This window comes from Dreissena polymorpha, chromosome 11 (assembly GCF_020536995.1).
Source record: "Dreissena polymorpha isolate Duluth1 chromosome 11, UMN_Dpol_1.0, whole genome shotgun sequence".
Classification (NCBI taxonomy): Eukaryota; Metazoa; Mollusca; class Bivalvia; order Myida; family Dreissenidae; genus Dreissena; species Dreissena polymorpha.
This window is the reverse complement of record NC_068365.1, coordinates 4,197,964-4,213,246: the sequence shown is the minus strand read 5'-3', so window position 1 is coordinate 4,213,246 and position 15,283 is coordinate 4,197,964. Positions and strand designations below refer to the sequence as shown.

At 32.8% G+C, this 15,283-nt stretch overlaps 1 protein-coding gene across 1 annotated transcript; it reads right to left on the bottom strand.

The window, feature by feature from the left end:
- Positions 1-2,806: 2,806 nt before the first annotated feature.
- Positions 2,807-13,664, bottom strand: LOC127850913 (uncharacterized). Its single transcript, XM_052384307.1, has 9 exons — positions 13,550-13,664; positions 9,299-9,354; positions 8,437-8,556; positions 8,055-8,197; positions 6,838-6,903; positions 6,391-6,523; positions 4,929-5,045; positions 4,082-4,195; positions 2,807-3,199 (listed from the first exon to the last, which is right to left on the bottom strand). Exons 2-8 carry the CDS (start codon positions 9,345-9,347, stop codon positions 4,086-4,088), a joined length of 738 nt encoding a protein of 245 aa, XP_052240267.1. The 5' UTR covers positions 9,348-9,354; positions 13,550-13,664; the 3' UTR covers positions 2,807-3,199; positions 4,082-4,085.
- Positions 13,665-15,283: the final 1,619 nt, after the last annotated feature.

Sequence of the window (15,283 nt, the reverse complement as noted above, 5' to 3'; positions counted from 1 at the left end):
TATGGCAAATATAGTTAGCAAATGTATTCAAAGAATACGATAACGCCGTTTTAAAAGAGGATGTATTCTGGATATGATTATGTTTTGTTAATACATTCCGAAATCAATCTGTTTATTTTATCATGTCATTTATTGATTCATTTCTAAATGTAAGAGAAATAACTCCGTCAAACTCACTGCTTATGACAGCTCAATAGTTGCTTCGCGATCATATTACATTACACAGAGAGACTTAAGTTCACGTGTATATTTTGCTTGTTTTACGGTTTAGCATAAATTCGTCATGTATCAATTTAGTGCAATACTAATATTCTAGTTATGAATGATCCACGTAACATTTTGATGGTAAACATGTATGTAATTCGTTCAATTACAGTTGCATTATGATTTTGTTTTCTAACAAGTTTTGTCTAAAAACTACGATTTTTTCTTAAAAGAGACAGAAAAGTATTTCAAAAATGCAATTAACCTTCTATTTTATTCCATACCCGTGTTAAATTATATGCATTTTTTTTTATAAGTGTGTTTTAATGTCAACGTATTTTTATAACCATTCGAAGAAGGCGGCATATTATAGCAGTCGCACTCACTGTGCGTTCGTCTTAAAGTTCCTATCTAAGACGCAACGTTGCAATATATATTGATGGATTTTAAAAGAACTTGATACATATGTAAACTTTTAGTGCTGTCGCGTGGTTACCCGTATCCCTAGCCCGAAAGTCAAGGCACAATTTAGAGGTCAAGGTCAAAATTTACCTTAAAACAGTTTGTCCAGATTGTTACTGTTTTCATTATTTAGTTTGTTTTTAAACTTATTGCAAATGACATCCGTCTCATCGGCCCCATTACAACAACGGTCAAAGTCACACTTAGAGGTTAAATGTTATTCGGCCATAAATAGGATGTTGATTGCCGGTATTGAGAGAATATGGAACATTAATAATTATTATGCTCAGCTTTGCGTTTGTTCGTCGGTCAGTAGTTTGACCGGTCCTAGCCTCATTTTACACGCGAGATATATAGAACGCTTTTACATAATACTGTGCAAATGACTATAATGTTAACTTGAGTGATGAGGTAACACTTTTGATAACAATACGTAAAAGTCTCTGATTATACTCCTTTAATTGACGTTTCGGCATAATGCCTTTATCAAAACATTGGAAATTATATGTTAACTACATTTTTACGTCTTTTGACTGCACAATTTAAATAACAAAGAAAATTGTTTTTAAACGTAAAATGACGTTGTACATGATGACGTCATAAATGGCGTTATATAAAATGGCGCCAAAAAATGTAAAAATTCGCCAAAAATGAAATGACGTTACACACTTACATAAAACCGTCAAACGTCAATTAAAGGAGTATAATCAGAGAGTTATAATTATTTAATATCCCTTCGGATAATTCAACTGAGCTAATACGTAAAAGATCAAGGTCACGTACGCTTGTACTACGGAATAATGTAATTTCAATAATAAGTTTAAGTACCATTAATACTCATACTACAACATCCAAAGTAGATTTTTAATTATGATAAAACACTATAAATTATGAACAGTGGACACTGCATGGTTAAATTACAGTATGGTCATAATTTAATGCGTTAGCGTGAATAAAAACAAGCAATCCAAGCAATTCTAGTATCAACTCATTTTTGTAATAATTTAAACAAATGCAGCAAAAGTATGCATTATAAATCGAATGATTGCCATTACAGAAAGGAACATAAATATCTTTATCCTAAAGTGTCGAATGCAGTGTATCTTTCAACAAAATGCAGCCAAAAATCACAACTACTTATTGTAATATTTACATTTCGTTAAACTAAGTACATCATTAAGTGTGTGAACTGCTATTGCGTTGTGCTGCCAGATTAACTGTTTTTGTGTCCGGTTTAATTTTGTTTTTCACAGAATGAGACCAATTTTCATGAATGTGTGTGCCCTTAATTTTGTTAAGGCTGGTTTAACTTGTGACCTGGTTGGCTTGCCTAAAAATTCCTGAATCCGTGCATCTACACATAGCAACAGGAAATATATCGTTATAAAAAGTTGTGTTAAATTATAGAATTTTCCACTTCTGAAAGGTTTTTTTGTGCAGTCATTATCATTATCATTTACTTTATCCTTTGATTTCAATTATTTTGATGAATATAGTATGCATTTTTCTAATTATTTGTGAAGTTAGTTTCCGACGTCGATATTCCTGATATGGTCTTCTATGGTATTTTATGTTTCTAACACGTTAAGATGTAACGCTTTAGATACGCTTTAGATAACACTTTCAAATTTCAGACAGAAATGTCCAATGATGTTAAGTGATGGATGCATTATTTAGTGCACTGTTAAAATTGTATGTCCTTTCTGTTGACCTTTTCATTCCGGCCTTTCAAAATTGATTTCAAAAAGCAAACATTAATAGATGGTTGTTAGGCAGAAGGAAATACTATTAAAATATACTTTCCTAATATATTATATATTTATAAGGAGATGTTCTCCTTAGTAAATTCTCCTTTTTCTGTTTTGTCTAATTTTTTTCTTTCATATCTGAATACATGGCTGTTAGGCCCTTGAAAACCATATATTAATTATGAAGAAACTTTGATGCAATGTGAAGTAAATACCATTTACAACTCTGCATGATTTCTGTTTTATTTCCACTTGTATGCCCTTTTTCGGTCCATTTCTCAATAACTTCTTAAAGGATTACACTTAAGTCTTCAAACACGCATATAAACACGCCATAATCTCCAATAAGCTGGTGTGATAATTAAATAAATCGAACCAAAGACAAACGAATATTATGATGCAAGCGAATTTATTAGAAGAAAGGTTTACGTATTTTTCAGTACATGTATACTGTATGAGTATATGCAGTATAAATTGTTAGTATAAAAGTATATTGTAAGAAGGACTAATTTGAATTTAAGACAACCAAATTCCTAAAATAAAACGAATAAAATAAACTTATTTAGCAACTTTTTTATACACGTGGTTGACCTTATTTTTTATGTAAATACACCTTTGCATATACTGATATTACAAACCACACACACGCACACAAAAGAAGGAAAATTATTTATCGGAGATATAAGAAAGTTCTGCTTTGATTAAGTTGTAGACGAATTTGAGGCTCATCTTGAATATGATGTATCCAGTTCCGACGAGGAGCCAGGGCACGAGATCAACCAAAACTGAAAAAAAAGATATTAAAAAACAACACTACAACACAACACAACACAAAACAAAACAATGTTTTACAATATAAAATTACATGCAATTAAATATCAGCCTGTTTGAATTCCACCATCCATAAAGTAAGTAATTTTTTAAATGAAAAATATTGTGAACAATAATTGGGTTCTAGTCATATTATTGTTCTTTATTTTTGTTAACGTTACTTTTACTACTACTACTTCTACTTCTTCTACTAATGATAATATTTTTTATTATAATATTAATAACAAAACAAAATTATTATTACTATCATATAAGTTATTAAATATAAATATAATCAATAAATTGTATATGCCTTTATGAAAGCAAATTAGATATAACATGTGGAAGAATTAAAATATGAATCTACAAGTGTTGTTATCTCTCCTAGGACAGGCAGAAAAAAATACCAATCTCTACTTATTTGTTATTAAAAAATGAAACAACAACAACAGAAGAAAAAATGTTCCTATAATGTATCCCTTATTGAAAGCCTTGCCGTTTTCTTTCAAAGCCTCACCTTATACAAAACACATCAATATAGCTTTAATCCGTTGTTCTATAAATATAAATATGAAGAATATTGAATATTAATCCTAAATATGCCAATTTAAATAGTATATTTAATACGGGAAAATTAATGAAAATTAGCATAATGTAAACAAATCAGTTTAGATTTGTATTGCCTTAAGGGTTTTATGTCGAGTCAGATGAATAATAACTGATCGAAATATGGTTTTTGCATCTCGCATTTTCATAAGACTTTAAAATTCATATTTGTTTAAAAATAAACGCATACATTTAACTGCACAATTTTAATAATTCTATCATAGGAGTAACAATTACGTAATGGCTCTTACCTGTTTAAACAACCATTATGGGTCCCTTGTAAGGGCGGCAACGATGGCCACCATTCTGTACCACAATACACCGTGCTGCATTGCCACACGGTTTGGAAGCACATGCGTTTTTTCCTAAAACGGATAAAGATTATATAAATTTAATTTACTGTTATTAGTATTATTATTAAGCTATTGAAGCTTTACCAACTCCAAAAATCTAATTAAAGGAATTATTTACCGAGCAATAAAGGCTTCTAAGATCCATTTATTAACACATATCTTTATTGATATCGAATATATTGATAATTAGAAACGTAACGTATTTATTAAAAATAATGTATATTAGTTAAACAGCAGTTAAACATAATGTCATTCAACTGTGAAAGTTTGAGCAAGATGTCGATGACCGTCAAAGATAAGTCGCAAACTCGAAATGTTTAAGACTATACGTTAGGCGATGTTACACGAAGTTCATATCGGTTTTATATCCTGAATGTGATACGTTTATGTATACTTCCGATGTGTATCTCAAGTTACATTTATCATTATCTTCAAATGCAGAAAAATATATTCTTTAATAAATATTCATAAATAGGCAACACATTTGCACAATTATGCCCAAAATTTATATCTTCCACATGTTTAATTTAGATTTCGGTATCCATAACGGTTTGATGTCGAGGTAAATATCCCACAGCAATCATCATGCTGACTGAAATAAGGCAGTTGATACACAGTGGCATTTTTATTCGACTTAACATGTTCAAAGGTATATATGTAAATAAACGCATTTATTATGCTGCTCGGTTGTAACATTTCTATCCTATGCGTACTCGAAACATAACAATTATATATAATCGCATACTTTTTGAACATTGGGGCCCTTTCCAGCCGACTTGACATTTGCACTTATAGCTCCCTGTTTGTGTATCCACACACGTTCCGCCATTTTGACATGGTCTGGACTCACACGCAGGAATTGCTATAACGGAATAACAGATAAAGCATAGATCACTTCATTTTCAATATTTTTATTTTTATAAAAAGTTCATAAAATTTTTAATAATAATAATATTATTTGTAATAGAAGTATTTTTTATGTTAGCAGTAATATTTGTAATATAAATAACATTTGTTATAATTGATGTGTAGGTTAATGTATAAGTAGTTATAGTAATAAGCAGTATTAGTCGAAGTAGTAGAAAAAACAGTAGTGACAGAAGTAGTAAAGATAGTAGTAGGAGTAAGAGTAAAAGTAGTAGCAGCAGTGAATATAATAATGGCGAAGCAGTCATTAAGGGAGTTGAAAGTACAAAATGCTTAAGGTCTATACCTAAGGCGATGATATACGTAGTTAATTGTAGGTTCGAATACTTATAAATAATGTATTAGTTATGTATTCAAGTTTATTTCTTGATGCATTCGTGATTATCTAAAAATGAGGACACGTTATAAAACAAATAAATACTCAAATACATATTTGTATTTATGCAAAAATACTGTCATTTTTTTTCAAATGCTTACACATTTTTACTCCAGATTATGATTGCCATAAGACATTGATGGCGAGGTTAATACCCAACAGCATTTATCATTCTGACTGAAATATTATAGTTCATATCCTCTGGCGTTTTTTTTCGACTTTATAAGTTCATGTGTATAGAAAACCAAACGAATTTATTATGCTAATTGTGTTTAATATGTTTACCGTATACTTACACGACACATAACAATTATATAAAATCTCTTAATGGTTGAAAATTGCGGCCCTCGCCATCCGACTTCACAGTTGCATTACTACTTCTACTACTACTACTACTACTACTACTACTACTACTACTACTACTACTACTACTACTACTACTACTACTACTACTACTACTACTACTACTACTACTACTACAACTACTACTACTACTACTACTGCTGCTGCGACAGCTGCTGCTGCTGCTACTACTTCTACCACTACTATTTCTACTACTACTACTACTACTACTACTACTACTACTACTACTACTACTACTACTACTACTACTACTACTACTACTACTACTACTACTACTACTACTACTATTACTACTACTTCTACTACTACTACTACTACTAGTACTACTACTACTTCTACTACTACTTCTACTACTACTACTACTACTACTACTACTACTACTACTACTACTACTACTACTACTACTACTACTACTACTACTACTACTACTACTACTACTACTACTACTAATTGTTATTATTATTATTAGTAGTAGTATTAGTATTATTAGTATTGTTTGTAGTGGCAATAATCTCCTGAAGAAAAATGCTTCCATACTCACGCCCACGCCTTAAAGGAATGATGAAAGTGCCTCCACTGCCATAGCCGTAGCTGAAACGGATGCCATTAATGCTGTAGTCAAGTCCGCACCACTCCATTATCTGAGAGCCACCAACGGTTGAACCCTTGCCAACCTAATACATAGGTTAAAATGACGTAATGGATTTGGTGTCTGCATAGTAACTGGGCGGTTCCGGCTTCGAACCCATTTCGGGGAGCGTTTTCGGTATCTTTACAAAAACATCACGTACTTGTTCTTATCAGGAAAGGACTAGAAAAAAACTATTTAAGCCATGTGCTTTTGATATAATCGAGATAAAATAACTAAATAAGATGGGTATATTGACGGTGAGACAGTTAAACAAACTCAGTGACATCGCATTAAAAAGTATGCTTAAGTTATTTTGATTCTCAACAGATTTTGAGATGTGTTATCCTTGTATCTTACCTTTACACAGCCACTGTTCCACGAGATCCAAAACCACTGGAAGATGGAGCCGGAGAGTAAAGAGCCCTGAAAATACCAATATTTGATTATGATGGAATATGGTCATATTTACAAGTAAACACCTTTTTTGATATCGTAATCATTCGAAGACGAAGGAAAGTGGTGATGGAAACGTATTTAAAGCGCCTGAGCGGTAACGGCCAAAAACGGTGTATTGTCACTATTATTTTATAAATCATGCACACATGTTTTGAGAGTTAAAAAAGCTAAACAAACGGACATTTCACAAGAATATAATTATTGTGTAAACAATCGATTCGAGTTTCCAAAAGAAATGTTGGATTGATTTTAGCGTTTTATCAAGTATGGAGTTAATAGTTGACAACTCTTATCTCGTAGTAAAAATTAAGTTGTTATTATTATGGTTTATTTTTCATTTATGTATTTCCATACTAAGTGTGTGTAATTTGACAGTGTAAAACTTGGATTATCATGGAAATCACACAGTCAAACTTTTATCGAAGATGGTTTATTTTTGTTTATGTTAAACCAACACGTATACAATTTACGTTGTCTGCAATCCACCGCTTAGCTTGTTAATTCTTTTATCAGTGTTTATCACAACAGATATTCGATTGCAACCGCGCTAAGGTTGATTTATTTACAATTAACGGGGTTAATTGGTGTTTGTTTAGTATTTGATGACAGGTCGTTCCCTCTTAGTGAATACACAATACATGGCATGTCCAATAATTATATTTATACAAGAGTGAGACTTTGTGACGTCTGATCTCATTAGAAGCGAAAACCCTTGCATACCATGAGGTCGAGGTATATAAATTAGTCGAGGTTCCATCATTACTTAAGTTTCACATTGAGTGAAACTTGTTTACAGATTGACACCTTATTAGATTTCAAATATCCAGTGTGCCCTTTTACAAAAGCTTTTATTACATTTAGAAATGTATTACCGTAAACATATCGCATTCGTTTTGTTGTAACGAAATAATCCGGTGAAATCGTAAGTCTAAACAAGGAGAAATAAAGAAAATAATTGTGTCTGTTGTTTCCAATAAAATTGTGGATCGCAAAACATATAGTAAATCGCTTAATATTGATAAATAACTAAGTCAGAATGTCCGAGCGTTTTTTTTTATGCAAACGTTGGTGCGGTGTCACAGGAAGGAAGGGGGCCCGTTGTAAAAAAAGAGTCATACCCTGTAAGAAGACAAAGCGAGACCTTGCTGTTGGTTTCTGATTACAGATAAACTGTTACTCCACCCACCGATGACGATTTCTACCACTCGGTTATTGAAGTCGATGTTGTTGTGTTGAAGGAGGATGTGGGCGTCGTTGTTGCCTGAAACAAAACAGTTTTTAGTTAATATGTTTTTCCAAAATAATTATCTATAAAGGGCGACATGTGTTTTTATCAAGTGGGCATGACCATTTAATTGAATACAATTTAATTATTTCAGAATTTTTTAAGATGTTTTGTAGTATATTAAATTTGGGTGTAAAAAGCCAATCAAGTAAAATAAAACTTGGAAATGTAAAACCAGTATTTAAGAAAGTTAATAAGATGTTTTTTAAACTAACCCTTGGTCTGAAAGGCCAGACTATTAATGGTGTCAGCTCTTAGCCCATCACTGTACGGATTGAACTGAGCATAATCCACCATGCCGTTTCTTACGGGACAATTGTACGTGAGATCCACACCTGCGGAAGAATGATAGCAGCCATGTGATTTATGACATGCTTATGTCATGTCTATATATATGACTTCCTACTTTATTAACCGGCCTTCAGAAAAGTTTGAAAAGTCATTTGAAAGAGAACCAGCGTTCGTCATGTCTATACATGACGTCATATGTCAGACACCCGCCCGCAAACGAATGCGAGATGGGTAACACGTGAGCGGGATGTAATACGTCAAGCCACCTCAACAAGAAGGAAAAGGATATTAAGATTAAGTGCTCTTTGTGCAACACAACATTATATAAATATTAAAAGTGTATATGATTGGGTTATATGAAGTATTTACCAATCAAATACTCCGTCCTATAGAAAATTATCGAAATATATACATGGTGGTAATCGAACGTTACAATTAATCATCAACAAAAAGTGTTTGATTTATGTTCAATAAAGTATTTCATCCAGCATAAATACAAACTAACTTCACAGTGTCAAATGCAAGGAAAACTTTAATATCTATAGCTGATTGATCGAATATGAAAGTCGCCTTTATAACAATTTGACAAGAATGTTCAATTAGTGCGTTTAATATATGATCATATCATCTGTTGAAATGGGTTTTATTGCATTTGCGTAAAATAAGGTAAAACTCTCTGCTTTTACGATATTTTACGTTTAAACCTTTTTAACAAAATTCCAGTTTAGTGATTTACGCACATACAGAAAAACCCATTTCACAGAGCGATTTTTTTCGGTACCATACCTGACACGCTTGACACGAGGCTGGCAACAATAAAAAATTGGACGAACATATTGAAACTGAAATCAAGAATACAAACTTAATGTTAATTACATGAATCTCAAAAAAACAATCAAACAAACCTTACATATTTGGATTTGGATGCCCTTCTTTTACAAAATTTCATAATCCTTATAGTTAAATTTAACGATATCAAATTAAAATAAAATGAAATGCTCGGCGAAAGGATAAATCATATTACTCGAGATATAAACGGCTTTATGTTTAATCGAAATGTTTGAGCATACGTATTTAAATTGGCGATCTTAGTTTGCGTTTTTGGTTGACTTGTTCAAGGTTCACGTAAGAAGGAACAGATTAGAAATTCACAAAATGGCAGACAATATTATACAAACTTGTGGGCCTCAAACGTAGCGGTCTATCTTGATTTATCTGGACCCACCTAGCCATACCATGTTTGCAGCCGATAAAGGCCAAACTATAAAATTGTTTAACGTATTATCAAACGTCTTTTCGGTATTACATAGCATTGCCCGCCTATCTTGATCAAGTGCAGTTAGATCGTTTTAAACCTCTTTTACATGGACAATCATAACAACAGATTGGATGATACAATTACTTTATGCTCCAAAGAATTTCGCCTTAGTGATTATTTATCTTCGGTCAGAAAAGCAACCGCTCGCATACTTCCAGTTTGTGGATGATGTGTGGGGCTTATGGACGCATGGTATCGAGGCACTTAAAGCTTTCCACACACAGGGAAATGAAATAAACATTCGCATTAAACTCGAGCTCCGCTATTCTTCGGAAAAAACTAGAGCTCCTGGACATGGTGACATCAATACGGAACGGGCGCCTTCAAACAGACCTATATACTAAGCCTACCGATAAACACCTGTACCTACACAGGAATTCTTCGCACCCGGAGTCTACAAAAAAGCGATACCATATGGTCTGGGTGTGCGTGCGAAAAGAATTTGTTCAGAGGAGGTTGCCTACCGGAAACACAGGCAGGCGGTGAAAGCACAGCTCGTAAACCGTGGATATAACGGGGCATTTATGGAGACCGAATTGATAAAGGTCGACAAAAAAAGAGAGAGGACCTTTTACGCGCGCGAAAAGACAAACTCGGAGCGTAATACAAGGATTCCGCTCGCGATAACGTTTTCGCGCGCACTACCCAACATCGGCCGTATCATCCGCAGACACCTACACACGCTGCACACGTCTGAAAGAATGAAGGACGTGTTCCCTGAGTCCCCATTAGTAGCATTCAGAAGGGATTGCAACTTGCAATACATCCTAGTACATTAAAACACAATAGGATGTTCTTCCGGAAGCCCAACATGAGCAAATATGCGCAATTTGCCCGTGCATGATGAAGGGCGAACTATTTTACAGATCCCAGCAGCAGGAAGTACAGCGTGAGGAACAATGTGGATTGTAAATCATCCAATTTTGTGTACGCGGTCAACTGTCGTCGCTGTCGCAGGTACGTGCATGTGGGAGAGACCAGCGGAACTCTGTACCAGCGACATTTGTTGAATCTGTCGCGTATTCGCACACAGCACAGTGAAAGGCAAAACTTCGAACCTACCGACCATATGGCATCAACGTACAGGAATAATAATTCATGAAAGGGCGCGAAAACAACGTTGACGCCGGAATAGCACAACGTCATATCCGTCCAAAATTAAACATCTAGAAATAAAAAATGGCCGCTGATGAAAACCGTTAGGTCAAAAGGTTCGGGATAAAATGAATACAGCTTTTATATATATATATATATATATATATATATATATATATATATATATATATATATATATATATATATATATATATATATATATATATATATATATATATAGTGGGGCTTACTATTTCTAATTTTTTTTATATATTATATAGATATATTTTTTTTTTTAAGAAATAGTAAACCCCACTGAGGTCCCTATGGCATTATAGTGACCCGCCAGGCAGCAACAAACCGTATATGGACCGAAGCCGTAGGCTGAGGTCCATATACAGTTTTTGGCTTTCTGGCTGGTCACTTTAAGGCCATTGGGACCGAAGCGGAGTTTACTATTTCTTATATTACACCGAAGAGTGTCCCCTGTATTATTGTACAGAATTGTACCGGCTTTCTGTACTTTAATTTTTCATGCAACTGAATGCGCAAACGATGACGTATGTCGTGTGACGTAGTTTGTCTGACGAAACATTCCAGCTGGAGCTAAATTCTATGGACGTTAAGGATATGTCGGACGTGATGTTTTTTAACAGTTAGTTATTTGTTTCAGGCATCGAACGAATGCAAAACGTATTTCGGATTGTGTGTTTATCATACATAATGTAAACTTCGATAGGAATACAATAAAATAGTGTGATTTAAAATAAGTTTCGATAAATTAAAGATATGGAAGAATAGAAAATGGAAGTGAATATCGTTTCGACATTATTGTAATAAACATTAGACAAACGTTGGCATTAGGTAAGCGTGTCGTTTATTCTAAACTTAGTTGTCGTTTTTTTACTCTTGTTAAAGCTGAAACAGTGTCAATGCTGTTCACTAAAACGCCTCAACACAGTGCACATTTAGCTTTGTGTAACCCCGAACGGTCCATATACAAAAAAAGAGACCGGTCCATATACTTTTAGGTTTCTCTATATCATTTTACAGACTGAAACCGGTCATATAGATATAGAAGCACCAATATCTCTGAGGTGCAATACATATATATATATATATATATATATATATATATATATATATATATATATATATATATATATATATATATATTGCATGGTTTTCTAACATTAACTTTCAATGTTTATACATATATAATATTCCAACACAACTTACATACCCCAATGCAATAAAGGCACTAACTAACAGCCATTGTAACGTGAATTTCGCGATGAGTAGCATCAAGGATGAGATTATGATTGTACCATACCTGGCTAATGATGACTAAATTTCCATCATAATCATGGTAAGTAGGTACGTTTATATTTTAGATATAAGAGTATTTTTTTTAACCGGTAATTTTTAACATTCTTGTCAAAGATTATCCGCAGAAAATATATAACAGATTGTGTTCACCTGAAACGTTGCACTAAGGCTTCATTATCTAAATTTAGAATTTTTACCCAAATTTATTGCCTTTCAGTTTAAAATATAAACTGTTTAAGTCGAAAAAAACTTCTAGTAAGAGACCTTGCTTAAAAACAGGCAACGATTTTCATTATGTTATGCTTAACACATTTGATCAAATGCATTTTGCTTGAAATATTTTCACGAAAGTGTGAACTTGTACCAGTTAAATTAATGCATCATTATTCACTCGCTTTGAGTGATAAAATATGTATTGTTTAAATCGATGTATATTCTTATTTCCATTTGCGTATGATTGTTTCGCGTTAACATGCATATGCACTAAACGACCGCGTGTTACAATAGGTTATATTGTAACATACATGTAAGATGCTCCGAGAAAACATTTTTCTATTGTTTAATAGAATCAACATCACAAAAATAGTTCTACATAGTTACAGTATAGTTCGCAACTACTGTTTATGTTATTATGACATAGTTTTTAATAAAAAGAAGGTGTTTTCGCTTTTTCGTTTATTAACAGATTTCGTTTTGTCGCGTTTATATCTCACCACACCTAATTTACACCTCTGCTTAGTTGTTCATTTTAAGATAGTCAAGCGATAATTTCTTAACTGTCGTTAGATTGGTAATTCATTTCAAATATCGCTTACAACGAAAACAAAATAGGAAAGTACAAATATGACATTATTTGTATGCACATAGAGACATAAATAAACATATAAAAAACCTCGTAATTTTAAAATGATAAATAACTTTAAGGTCAAATGCGTTTTTATTTAAATCAACAAGACCAACCTTTCTTGGTGCTGACTCTAAGCTTTTTATGTATACCACGTTGAAGGTTCGAGTATTGCTATATTTGAATATGTCAACAAACCTAGCCTGTTAAAAAAATCTGCAATAGATAATCCTTATTCAAGTTAGAAATAATTTATGAATATTAAACAAATCAACGAATCAAATAATATTGCCGAACTTTCTATCCTATTATAAGATGTTATGAAACAAACAATTTAATTGTTTCTCACCTAAGTTTTCTATCGCGTTCACCCTTCGATGCCTGTTTAGTTTCAACACTTAAAAAAGATAAACAGCAAAGAGAAGCTAAAGTGAGATTGTAAATGAGTTACCTTCTTTATTCACAGACGGATCCGCTCGCTATGTTTGACTCTGTCCAGGAACCTGTCATAAACAGCTTGCTAGAACCACTCCGAAGCTGACTTTGCATGACTGTGCCTGCTTTATTTAAATACCCCAAAATGAATTTAAAAAAAACAACAACAATGTATCGTCCAACGCGTAAATGATACAAAATGATATACCAATTATTTACAGTAATGTTGATATTAAACTCATGAAACATGTGCATGAACAAAACCGAGTGTGAACAAAGGAAACAATGGCCGTTAGTTATGCATGCTTTGTGAATTTGATCAGGCTCGTGGTTGCCCATTAATATCTTTTGGAAATGCTGATTCATGGTTTGATAATCACATGTCCATTCAAGAATTGTAACTGATCAACACACACTTTTTTTTTAACTAATTTACTTTTAACAACGGAATAAACAGGCATTATGTCCCATTGTTCAGTGTCTAAATGGTATCATATTCGAAGCGTGTGGCATCTGCTCGGTATAGAACATTTTAGAATTTTATCAGTTACATTATATTGCTATTATGCAACATATGTTATTATTTAGCGATTTTTATCAGTTACATTATATTGCTATTATGCAACATATGTTATTATTTAGCTATCGCATTAAATGTAAAAAGACCAACAACGCCAGCTGGTGTAATGTATTGTATTCGCAATGATCATCGTGCAATACGACACTTATCAATTTCAACAGGCTGAACTAAGCGTTTTTTCTCCGCCCGTCATATCTTTTTGTGCTACCGTTTTTGCGTCCGTCTGACTGCCCATCAGTTCGTCCGTCTGAAAAACCTTTTTCTGCGATTTCTTAAAAAAGAATGAAAATACTTGGATGAAAATTGAAATACTTGTGTAAGGAAATACGAGGATTATCTACGATTTCGTTGTTAGTTTATCTCGGCCAGATTTTTTACTTTAAATGGAACGAAACGTTAAATAATTCATTTTAATAACAATAACACTACAATATATGGTATCACTTACGTTGGTATATGCATTCAGCTAAAGGTTTCTCAAAAGTTTGTCTGACAAAACCTGTGTTGGAATTGTGCATTCAATTTTGGTTTTCACCAAAGGTAAAAGGTACGGTCACTGTTTTTGGTGGTAGAACTAAATTTAATTGTTTTTCATCATTTACATATATAAGAAAATGACGCATGGTACAGACATATGATGATATATATATATATGTGATTTTTGTCTGTCTGTCGATACCTAACTATGTTCACAATGTGACCGTCCATAAACAATTAAACTCGGACTCAAAAAGAATATCAAGTAAGGAAACTTGTTAAACAAAATAAACGTGATGAGATGATAATGAGCAATCATTTATTCTGCAAATGTCAAATATCAGGTGACACAAAATATAATTAAACGAAAAACTGTAACTTTGTGAAAGGTGCATATACATATATATATATATATATATATATATATATATATATATATATATATATATATATTACCATAATGACATTATACACAAGTACGTTGTATATTGTATGATTTTCTTCGTGTAACATCTGGGGCCAGCTGATGCAAGGTAATTTGAGGTAAGTCCACAATAGAAACGATTGTCACGATTAAAAAAAACATGAAAACAAGGTGATTACAAATTGTGTTTATAAACACGTGTGTGTTCCAAGATTTATAGCTAATGGATAATGACTAGTTTGCGACTATTTTATTTAGCTCAGTTGTTG